At 47.2% G+C, this 12,767-nt stretch overlaps 1 protein-coding gene across 7 annotated transcripts in view; it reads right to left on the bottom strand.

Moving 5' to 3' along the window:
* Positions 1-12,767, bottom strand: part of PIP5K1C (phosphatidylinositol-4-phosphate 5-kinase type 1 gamma) — an 85,122-nt gene that overhangs the window by 43,424 nt on the left and 28,931 nt on the right. For all 7 annotated transcript variants that reach the window (XM_075282074.1, XM_075282065.1, XM_075282082.1 and 4 more), the window contains exon 10: positions 225-273. In XM_075282074.1, coding sequence (XP_075138175.1) covers positions 225-273 — 49 coding nt within the window. The remainder of the gene's footprint in view (positions 1-224; positions 274-12,767) is intronic.

Genomic DNA, 12,767 nt, shown 5'->3' with positions numbered 1-12,767 from the left:
GAATGAACAGAGATGCCACAGGAGGTACTGGTCACATACATTGAAACATAATATCAATGCTCATCCAAAGGCAGTAACAGGTTGTTGTGACCGGGGAGACTAGTTTTATTAGCCCTCATCCTTCTGTGTAATATGCTTATGTGATGGCAAGAAAATATATATATTTTTTTATATATTTATTTATTTTTAATCTGAGAGGACCAACCTCTCAAATTTGTACTCACCCCATCATGAACAAGAGCTTTCCATGTGTGTTCTAACTTCTTTATTAACCTGGAGAAGAGAATGCCAAATATGGAAGTGTCATATATACAAGTATTTAATATTTATATACACGCACATTATATGGACCAAAGTATTGAGACACTTCTTAATCACTTAATACAGGTACGGTATGTCCCATTTATAAAATATAAGACTCTATAAAACCCAGAATGCTATGGTTAAAAGTATGTAATAAATGTATCATTTACCATTAGAGTACACAAACATTAGCAAGATACTAGTCAGCATCATTGATCAATACATAAATACAACACCACGATATATTGCCAATCTAATAATTTATAAAATCAATCAAATAGCAGGTAATGTATGAGCAACACAAAAGCAACACACATACATAGGCAATAGTTAAAGGAGGGTTGTCCAAGGACTTGAAATTAAATTACTGGGTCTGGTCTTTTGTCGCTTCTGAATCTGGGGGACTGGCTGGTTCCTACCCCACGTCATTTAATCAGAACCATAGTAAGCAGAGTCCACATTTTACAGATTCACCTGTGCAAAAAAGGAGAGGATGGAGGGGGCAAAGTGGCCCAAGGGACAGTGACTAGCTCTGCTTACAAGACTTGGGTTAAAAAAAAAAAAAACGGACATAAATTCACTGACTTCTCAATACCGAGTACTTTTCTTTGTTACAAAATTCACTGAAGGGAGAGTAATCCCAAAAACAAGTACCATAAATAAATATAAAACTTCACCTTTATTTTTTGCAGATAAAAAACAACAAAAAAGGTGAAAACAAATCTCCGGCAAACCAGGCAGTGGAATAGCCAGATACTTAATGGGTGTGCACTACACTTTGTGCCACATCCCTAGGGGGGTAGGGCCAATATGGGCGAGTAAATGTAGTTTTAATTCACCTATTCAGCCCTTTCACTCAGAAATCCTACCTCCCTATAACATGCAAAGTATGTCCGGAGTATATTGGAACTGAATTCAAAATAATGTCAGCCTCCAAAACCCAATTTTATAATGCAAAGAGTGGGAGTATCCACTTCCTCCCTGAGGATACTGGCCTAACGCCACACCAACAGGGAGGGATAGCGGAAAAACTACACCACTGGGTATGGAGGATTCAGTCCATAGCTCCCAGACATACATATAACTACTGCAACTTCACCCTACGCGTTTTGTCTCATGCGAGACTCCTCAGGGGTATATAGTATGTAAAAATGTTGCAAACAAGTGGCATAAGCCACACGATAGTGCAGGTGTCTGGCGGTACGATGCACTGACCGCTGGCAGGACCGCTCCACAAACAGCGGTGAAGTGCCCTGTTACTGCCGGTCTTTTAAGTCAGTAACCACGCCCCCCGATATCTTGCTCAGCCAATCTGGCGCAGCCTATGATGACACACCAGTAACTCCATATGTTAATAGAGCACACACCCCCTCCATGAATGGCTACGTACTGACAGGTACCTCCCTCATTTTCTCTTGCCATGTTACATGGCGGCATTATCCATAACCAATTGTCCGGCAGTTATCTTGTATCAATTGCCCTGCTCTTAAGTGATCGTACTTATTCAGTGCACATGTAATCATGCAGATATTATCGTAATCCACTCAATGTGTGTTGATAGAGGACTACACATCAACATGTTTACACAGGAGATGACATCACACGCATGCGCAAGAACTTAGTCCAGATACATCGGTAATTCAACTCCAGATAAAAATTCTGTCAAAGATGACATAACACGCATGCGCAGGACCTTATTATGGAAACATTGGTAAGCCGACTCGTAATAGCGGAGGTATTACATCAAAGCCTGCCACCATTCCAAATCATTATCATGGGGGTATATGAACGAGACTTGGTGAATCATACAATCGGGGGCTATACACGTATACTGATTAATCAACAAGACAAGGGATATATTCACCAGGTTTTTGTATGCTTCCAATACAACATTACTAAGTATTAGAGATGAGCGAACAGTGTTCTATCGAACTCATGTTCGATCGGATATTAGGCTGTTCGGCATGTTCGAATCGAATCGAACACCTCGTGGTAAAGTGCGCCATTACTCGATTCCCCTCCCACCTTCCCTGGCGCCTTTTTTGCTCCAATAACAGCGCAGGGTAGGTGGGACAGGAACTACGACACCGGTGACGTTGAAAAAAGTAGGCAAAACCCATTGGCTGCCGAAAACATGTACCTCTAATTTAAAAGAACAGCGTCGCCCAGCTTCGCGTCATTCTGAGCTTGCAATTCACTGGGGACGGAGGTTTCCGTCCAGTTAGCTAGGGCTTAGATTCTGGGTAGGCAGGGAAAGGCTAGGATAGGAAGGAGAAGAGAACCAACAGCTCTTATAAGAGCTAAATTCCAGGGAGAAGCTTGTCAGTGTAACGTGGCACTGACGGGCTCAATCGCCGCAACCCAGCTTTCCGCGGATCCTGAATGGAATACACTGACAGTGTATTCCCGTATACCCCATATATACACCCCAAATCCCCGTTCCAACGGTGTGCCCCCCCACGTTCACCCCAGAAATACCCTGCAAGTCCCCTAGCAATAGAATTGGGGCTATATACACCCACTATTTTTGCTACTGCCATATAGTGCCATTGTCTGACTGGGAATTCAAAGAATATATTGGGGTTATAAATACCCTCATTTCTTGCTACTGGTATATAGTGCCATTGTCTGACTGGGAATTCAAAGAATATATTGGGGTTACAAATACCCTCATTTCTTGCTACTGCCATATAGTGCCAGTTTCTGACTGGTAATTCAAAGAATATATTGGGGTTACGTGCACCCACAATTTTTGCTACTAGTATATAGTGCCATTGTCTGACGGGGAATTCAAAGAATATATTGGGGTTACAAATACCCTCATTTCTTGCTACTGCCATATAGTGCCATTGTCTGACTGGGAATTCAAAGAATATATTGGGGTTATAAATACCCTCATTTCTTGCTACTGGTATATAGTGCCATTGTCTGACTGGGAATTCAAAGAATATATTGGGGTTACAAATACCCTCATTTCTTGCTACTGCCATATAGTGCCAGTTTCTGACTGGTAATTCAAAGAATATATTGGGGTCATAAATACCATCATTTCTTGCTACTGCCATATAGTGCCAGTTTCTGACTGGTAATTCAAAGAATATATTGGGGTTACGTGCACCCACAATTTTTGCTACTGGTATATAGTGCCATTGTCTGACTGGGAATTCAAAGAATATATTGGGGTTACAAATACCCTCATTTCTTGCTACTGGTATATAGTGCCATTGTCTGACTGGGAATTCAAAGAATATATTGGGGTTATAAATACCATCATTTCTTGCTACTGCCATATAGTGCCAGTTTCTGACTGGTAATTCAAAGAATATATTGGGGTTACGTGCACCCACAATTTTTGCTACTGGTATATAGTGCCAATTTCTAACTGGGAATTCAAAATGCGCAAGGCTACCGGAAAGGGACGTGGACGAGGCCGTGGGCGAGGTCGGGGGAATGGTTCTGGGGAGCAAGGTAGCAGTGAAGCCACAGGGCGTCCTGTGCCTACTCCTGTGGGGCAGCAAGCATTGCGCCACTCCACAGTGCCAGGGTTGCTTGCCACATTAACTAAACTGCAGGGTACAAACCTTAGTAGGCCCGAGAACCAGGAACAGGTCTTGCAATGGCCGTCGGATAACGCTTACAGCACATTGTCCAGCAGCCAGTCAGACTCTGCCTCCTCTCCTCCTATTACCCAACAGTCTTGTCCTCCTTCCTCCCAAAATTCCCAAGCTTCACAGAACAATAACCCCAACTGTCCCTGCTCCCCAGAGCTGTTCTCCGCTCCTTTCATTGTCCCTCAACCTGCCCCTCCACGTCACGATTCCACGAACCTAACAGAGGAGCATCTGTGTCCAGATGCTCAAACACTAGAGTCTCCTCCATCTCTGTTCGATTTGGTGGTGGATGACCAGCAACCCACCCTCATCGACGATGATGTGACGCAGTTGCCGTCAGGGCATCCAGTTGACCTGTGCATTGTGCGGGAGGAGGAGATGAGACAGGAGTTGGAAGAGGAAGTGGTGGATGATGAGGACACTGACCCGACCTGGACAGGGGGGATGTCAAGCGGGGAAAGTAGTGTGGATGTTGAGGCAGGCGCAGCACCAAAAAGGGTAGCTAGAGGCAGAGGTCAGCAGCTTAGGCGAAGCCAGGCCACACCCGGAATCTCCCAAGATGTTCCAGTTCGTACCCAGCCCCGAAAAACTCCCACCTCGAGGGCACGTTTCTCGAAGGTGTGGAGTTTTTTCAAGGAATGCGCCGAGGACAGATATAGTGTTGTCTGCACAATTTGCCTCTCGAAATTGATTAGGGGCTCTGAGAAGAGCAACCTGTCCACCACTTCAATGCGCCGTCATTTGGAATCCAAGCACTGGAATCAGTGGCAGGCAGCAACGGCAGGACAAAGGCCGCCTGCCGTTCACGCCACTGCCACTGCTGACTGTGCTGGCGATGCACTCCAGAGGACGAGCCAGGACACCACTTCATCTGCCTCCGCCACTTTGTTGACTTCTTCCTCATCCTCCCCTGTTCCTGTCTTATCTCCTTCTCCTGCACCATCAAAGGCACCATCAGGCGCTTCTTTAAAACAACCCACCATCTCTCAGACATTGGAGCGGCGGCAGAAATACACTGCTAACCACCCACACGCGCAAGCCTTGAACGCCAACATCGCTAAACTGCTGGCCCAGGAGATGTTGGCGTTCCGGCTTGTTGAAACTCCCACCTTCCTGGACCTGATGGCAACTGCGGCACCTCGCTATGCCATCCCTAGCCGTCACTACTTCTCCCGGTGTGCCGTCCCTGCCTTGCACCAGCACGTGTCACTCAACATCAGACGGGCCCTTAGTTCCGCGCTTTGCACAAAGGTCCACTTGACCACCAACGCGTGGACAAGTGCATGCGGACAGGGACGCTACATTTCACACTGGGTGAATGTAGTTGAGGCTGGGACTGCTTCCCAAACTGGCCCGGTGTACCTTGTCTCCCCGCCTAACATTCCTGGCAGGGACACGAGAAGAACACCCCTCCTCCTCCTCCTCCTCCTCCACCGCCTCCTCCTCCGCCACCGCCTCCTCCTCCGCTGTTAGATTGACCCCAGCTACGAGTTGGAAACGTTGCAGCACTGGCGTTGGTAGACGTCAGCAGGCTGTGCTGAAGCTGATCAGCTTGGGGGACAGACAGCACACTGCCTCCGAGTTGAGGGATGCCCTCCTCGATGAGACGGCAATATGGTTTGAGCCGCTGCACCTGGGCCCAGGCATGGTCGTTTGTGATAACGGCCGGAACCTGGTAGCAGCTCTGGAGCTTGCCGGACTCCAACATGTTCCATGCCTGGCCCACGTCTTCAACCTAGTGGTGCAACGTTTCCTAAAGAGCTACCCCAATGTTCCAGAGCTACTGGTGAAAGTGCGGCGCATGTGCGCCCACTTTCGCAAGTCGACAGTAGCCGCTGCTAGCTTAAAATCTCTCCAGCAACGCCTGCATGTGCCACAACACCGGCTTTTGTGCGACGTCCCCACACGCTGGAACTCAACGTTTCAGATGTTGAATAGAGTGGTTGAGCAGCAGAGACCTTTGATGGAATACCAGCTACAAAACCCTAGGGTGCCACAAAGTCAGCTGCCTCAGTTTCACATCCATGAGTGGCCATGGATGAGAGACCTTTGTGACATCCTACGGGTCTTTGAGGAGTCCACAAGGAGGGTGAGCTCTGAGGATGCGATGGTGAGCCTTACAATCCCGCTCTTGTGTGTTCTGAGAGAATCCCTGATTGACATCAGGGATAACTCAGATCACACAGAGGAGTTAGGGATAGCATCCGATCCGTCACAGCTGGAGAGTAGGTCCACACATCTGTCCGCTTCACTGCGTTTAATGGAGGAGGAGGAGGAGGAGGAGGAGGAAGAAGAGTTGTCCGATGATGTGATGGTGATACAGGAGGCTTCCGGGCAACTTCGAATCGTCCCATTGTTGCAGCGTGGATGGGTAGACATGGACGATGAGGAGGAAATGGAGATTGAACTTTCCGGTGGGGCCAGAGGAGTCATGCCAACTAACACTGTGGCAGACATGGCAGAGTTCATGTTGGGGTGCTTTACAACCGACAAGCGTATTGTCAAAATCATGGAGGACAACCAGTACTGGATCTTTGCTATCCTTGACCCCCGGTATAAAAACAACATCTCGTCTTTTATTCCGGTAGAGGGGAGGGCCAATCGCATCAATGCTTGCCACAGGCAATTGGTGCAGAATATGATGGAGATGTTTCCAGCATGTGACGTTGGCGGCAGGGAGGGCAGTTCCTCCAGTAGGCGACCAAGTTCTCACCGGTCCACACAAACGAGGGGCACACTGTCTAAGGTCTGGGACACCTTGATGGCACCCCCTCGCCAAAGTGCCGCCACGGAGGGTCCTAGTGTCACCAGGCGTGAGAAGTATAGGCGCATGTTGCGGGAATACCTTTCCGACCACAGCCCTGTCCTCTCCGACCCCTCTGCGCCCTACACGTATTGGGTGTCGAAGTTGGACCTGTGGCTTGAACTTGCCCTATATGCCTTGGAGGTGCTGTCCTGTCCTGCCGCCAGCGTCCTATCTGAGAGGGTGTTCAGTGCAGCCGGTGGCATCATCACTGACAAGCGCACCTGTCTGTCAGCTGAGAGTGCCGACCAGCTCACTTTGATAAAAATGAACCACCACTGGATAGAGCCTTCATTTTTGTGCCCACCTGTGTAAAGCACCCCAACATGAAACTCCATGTCTGTACTCAACCTCTCCAATTCCTCCGCATCCTCATACTCATCCACCATAAGCGTTGCACAATTCTGCTAATACTAGGCTCCCTCCACCCTGATTTCCCCCAACTCTGCTGGTTAGAGGCTCCCTCCACCCTGATTTCCACCAACTCTGCTGGTTAGAGGCTCCCTCCACCCTGCTTTCCCACAACTCTGCTGGTTAGAGGCTCCCTCCACCCTGCTTTCCCACAACTCTGCTGGTTAGAGGCTCCCTCCACCCTGCTTTCCCACAACTCTGCTGGTTAGAGGCTCCCTCCACCATGAATTGGTCCAAACTGGGCTGGTTAGAGGCTCCCTCCACCATGAATTTGCCCAAACTGGGCTGTTTAGAGGCTCCCTCCATCATGAATTTGCCCAAACTGGGCTGGTTAGAGGCTCCCTCCACCATGAATTGGTCCAAACTGGGCTGGTTAGAGGCTCCCTCCACCATTAATTGGTCCAAACTGGGTTTTTTAGAGGCTCCCTCCACCATGAATTTGCCCAAACTGGGCTGTTTAGAGGCTCCCTCCATCATGAATTGGTCCAAACTGGGCTGGTTAGAGGCTCCCTCCACCATGAATTGGTCCAAACTGGGCTGGTTAGAGGCTCCCTCCACCATGAATTGGTCCAAACTGGGTTTTTTAGAGGCTCCCTCCACCATGAATTTGCCCAAACTGGGCTGGTTAGAGGCTCCCTCCACCATGAATTTGCCCAAACTGGGGTTTTTAGAGGCTCCCTCCACCATGAATTTGCCCAAACTGGGCTGGTTAGAGGCTCCCTCCACCATGAATTTGCCCAAACTGGGCTGGTTAGAGGCTCCCTCCACCATGAATTTGCCCAAACTGGGCTGTTTAGAGGCTCCCTCCACCATGAATTGGTCCAAACTGGGGTTTTTAGAGGCTCCCTCCACCATGAATTGGTCCAAACTGGGGTTTTTAGAGGCTCCCTCCACCATGAATTTGCCCAAACTGGACTGTTTAGAGGCTCCCTCCATCATGAATTGGTCCAAACTGGGCTGGTTAGAGGCTCCCTCCACCATGAATTGGTCCAAACTGGGTTTTTTAGAGGCTCCCTCCACCATGAATTGGTCCAAACTGGGCTGTTTAGAGGCTCCCTCCACCATGAATTGGTCCAAACTGGGGTTTTTAGAGGCTCCCTCCACCATGAATTGGTCCAAACTGGGCTGGTTAGAGGCTCCCTCCACCATGAATTGGTCCAAACTGGGCTGGTTAGAGGCTCCCTCCACCATGAATTGGTCCAAACTGGGCTGGTTAGAGGCTCCCTCCACCATGAATTGGTCCAAACTGGGCTGGTTAGAGGCTCCCTCCACCATGAATTTGCCCAAACTGGGCTGGTTAGAGGCTCCCTCCACCATGAATTTGCCCAAACTGGGCTGGTTAGCGGCTCCCTCCACCATGAATTGGTCCAAACTGGGCTGGTTAGAGGCTCCCTCCACCATGAATTGGTCCAAACTGGGTTTTTTAGAGGCTCCCTCCACCATGAATTGGTCCAAACTGGGCTGGTTAGAGGCTCCCTCCACCATGAATTGGTCCAAACTGGGCTGGTTAGAGGCTCCCTCCACCATGAATTTGCCCAAACTGGGCTGGTTAGAGGCTCCCTCCATCATGAATTGGTCCAAAATGGGTTTTTTAGAGACTCCCTCCACCATGAATTTGCCCAAACTGGGCTGGTTAGAGGCTCCCTCCACCATTAATTGGTCCAAACTGGGCTGGTTAGAGGCTCCCTCCACCATGAATTGGTCCAAACTGGGCTGGTTAGAGGCTCCCTCCACCATGAATTGGTCCAAACTGGGCTGGAAAGAGGCTCCCTCCACCATGAATTGGTCCAAACTGGGTTTTTTAGAGGCTCCCTCCACCATGAATTGGTCCAAACTGGGTTTTTTAGAGGCTCCCTCCACCATGAATTGGTCCAAACTGGGGTTTTTAGAGGCTTCCTCCACCATGAATTGGTCCAAACTGGGGTTTTTAGAGGCTCCCTCCACCATGAATTGGTCCAAACTGGGGGTTTTAGAGGCTCCCTCCACCATGAATTTGCCCAAACTCTGCTGGTTAGAAGCTCAATCCACCCTGATTTTCAAAACAAATGTTGGTGCCAACCTCAACTTACTACAAGGGCCAAATTCACTGCTGGTGACAAGCTCTCCTCACTGCAAGTGCCAAATACACATGTTTCAAGGTGTTTTCCTACTGTCAGAGAGGTGGTATTGAGTGTGTAAAGTGTGTAGTTGTTAGGCTGTGATGTTGGGGTAATAGAGGGTCTTTGGTGTGTTAGATGCCCCCAGACATGCTTCCCCTGCTGTCCCAGTGTCATTCCAGAGGTGTTGGCATCATTTCCTGGGGTGTCATAGTGGACTTGGTGACCCTCCAGACACGGATTTGGGTTTCCCCCTTAACGAGTATCTGTTCCCCATAGACTATAATGGGGTTCGAAACCCGTTCGAACACACGAACATTGAGCGGCTGTTCGAATCGAATTTCGAACCTCGAACATTTTAGTGTTCGCTCATCTCTACTAAGTATCAAAAAGTGTATCGCAGAACGGAAAGGACAAAAAAGTATATATATATATATATATATATATATATATAATATGTATCAATATGTGTGACACCTAGTTTCCAAAACACAAACAAATGTATCAAGATATCAATGATGCAGGTTATGAAAAAGAACCGGAGCAATCGTTTAGAGGTATTACAGCAGAAATAAGGAAAAAATGGACCACTATAAGGTAAGTAACAATCAAAAACACCACCCTATTTTCAAATGAAACAAGAAAAATCCATTTGTTCATTGAGTCCCTTTGGGGATAATGTGTCCAACCTATATATCCATTGTGTCTCTTTTTGTAAAATGAGACGGTCCCAATCACCTCCCCGCCTTGGTGGTCTAATAACCTCAATCACCTGGACCTTTAAACCTGTCACCAAACCTGCGTGACAGGTATTGAAATGACGTGCTACTGGTGTATCCCTTTCATTAAGCACATCACATACATGGTCTCTCACTCTCCTTCTCAGCTGTCTAATAGTTTTTCCTACATATAACATTGGACATGGACAGCTGAGGAGGTAGACTACCCCCATGGTCGCGCAGGTGGCAAAATCCCTACAAACAAATGTTTTTCCTGTTTGTTTATTCTCAAACTCCTTATTTCTATCAATGAATGGGCATGCTGTGCACCTCCCACAGCTATGTGTGCCACCCCTCCTACCACCGGTGAGCCAAGTCCCCCCTCTAGGAATTTCAGGAAGTAGGCTATGGACCAGCCTGTCCTTGAGGTTTCGACCTCGTCGAAATGTTATATCGGGTTTGTCACCCAACAAGTCGCCTATTTCAGCATCAGCTTTAAGGATGCCCCAATATTTTTGTAGCAGGGATCGTATCTCCTTATGACAAGAATCAAAAGTGCCAATCACCCTGCAACTTTCTGACCCCTGTATACGTAGTTTTGGGACCAGGAGTGTTTTCCGTTCTGTCTTTTGTGCCCTCCTAAATGCTCCCTGAATCACTGGTCTTGGGAATCCTCGCTCCTCAAACCTCTGTGACAATTCCCTTGATTCTCGAATGAATTCCGAATTTGAGGAGCAATTGCGCCTTGCCCTCAAAAATTGTCCTAAAGGGATCCCTCTTTTAAGAGGGGTTGGATGAGAGCTACCCCAATTTAAAAGGCTATTCGTTGCAGTTGGCTTGCGAAAGACAGTTGTAGCTATCTTCCCATCATGCATTTTTTCCAACTTCAGGTCCAGAAAGGTCATGGAGTGGAAATCAAACTCCGCAGTAAATCTCAACCCTAGTGTATTGACATTAAGTTGGCTAACGAACCGTTCAAACTGTTCTTTTGACCCCTTGCACAAAATCAACACGTCGTCAATGTAACGACACCAGAGGTCAATATGTTCAGTCCACCAACTGTCATCGTCCGAGAAAACCACGGTTTCCTCCCACCAGCCGAGGAAGAGATTGGCATACGTGGGAGCCACAGGGCTCCCCATCGCCGTCCCCCTCAGCTGGTGGAAGGTCCGCCCCTCAAACAGAAAAATGTTTCTTTCAAGGACGAAAGCCAGCAGTTTCATAACTAATTCGTTATGAGGTTGTAACTGAATCCTTCTGGACCTGAGATAATGCCATACTGCCTCATATCCCTTTGCATGTGGGATCGAGGAATATAATGCCTCGACATCCAGACTGGCAAACGCACTCCCCTCCTCCATCACCACACCATCCAATTTCTTTAGGACGTCCATAGTATCCCTAGTATATGATGTAAGTCCCAGAACAAATGGTCTCAGTATATTATCCAAATATATACTTAAATTCTGTGTAAGACTATCAATTTGGGACACTATGGGTCTACCCCTAAGAGGCTGCAGCCCCTTATGAATTTTGGGCAGTGCGTAAAAAGTAGCCAGTACTGGGTGTCGAGGAAATAAAAAGTCCTTCTCTTGTTGGTCAATAAGTCCATCCTGCAATGCATGGTCAAGGATTGCCTTCAGTTCAGACCTGTATTCACCCACTATCTCCTTACTGATCTCATAACAATCGGTGTTTTTTAGCATGCTCCAACACATATCTGTATATCTTTCCCTATCCAGGGCTACCACATTGCCTCCTTTGTCAGTGCATTTCAGGACTAAATTATAGTCCCTTTCCAGTGCAAGTAGAGCTTCCACCTCATTTTTACTTAAGTTAGACTGGTACAATTTGTTACTAATTCCCTCCATCTCTCTTAATCCATCCGTCACCAACTGGGTAAATAAGTCAATATGAGTAAAATCCCCCGGAGGGGGCTGTTTTTTACTCTATATTTTCAGATTGGTAAATGGGCCTTTTCCTTCTATCTGTTCTGATTCTTTAAGAAGGTCCTCCAATACTTTTAGGCCCTCATAATCTGTAGCTTCCAAACCCACCTCCTCACATTTTTCACGCCTCAATTTCATATGGTGTTTCTTCCACTTCAATTTCCTGGCAAATAGATTAATGTCCTTAACCCAGTCAAAAGAATTAAATTTAACTGTCGGGACATAAGATAATCCTTTACTCAGTAACGCGATCTCTGCCTGTGTGAACACATGTGAAGAAAGATTAATGACCCTACTCATATTGTCCCTTGAAGTATCCCTCTCTTTAGGGTACGGATGACACATTGTATTCAATTGTCCTTCCTGCCCCACAGTAGGTAGCTCGAGATGGGGGATTTTTGTCTAAAAAATGTTCTTTGGTGGAGCCCCTACCCCTACCTCTCCTCCCACGGGATTGGTTTCGCGGTGTCAATCTCAAATTAGCAGCACTAGTAGTGGACCGTTCAGAGTCAGTTGTTTCACCCTCTGACGATGAAGGATGGTCCCTGGCTACCGTTTTTTGTTGCTGTTGATTGGTTACAATCTCATATGCTTTTTTATCTCTAAACTCCTGCAGATCCCTTAAAAATTGGAAATGTTTGCGTTCCTTTATTTGTGAGCTAAATTTCTCAATCACTTGCTGTAATTGTCTATCTTTTCCCTCAAAGCCTGACAATTCGGCTAAAGATTTCGCTTTTTCCCTCTCCGTATTAAGCTCCACCTCCAATTTTTTAAGAAGTTGTTTTTCTTCCTCTAGTCAGATCTGCATAAGCTTTAGAGAACTCAGAGTTATTTCCTTATCCCATTTGTCTTGTAGATCTTTAGATCTAAGCCTT

This window comes from Leptodactylus fuscus, chromosome 1 (assembly GCF_031893055.1).
Source record: "Leptodactylus fuscus isolate aLepFus1 chromosome 1, aLepFus1.hap2, whole genome shotgun sequence".
Lineage (NCBI taxonomy): Eukaryota > Metazoa > Chordata > Amphibia > Anura > Leptodactylidae > Leptodactylus > Leptodactylus fuscus.
This window is presented reverse-complemented; position numbering and strand designations above follow the sequence as displayed.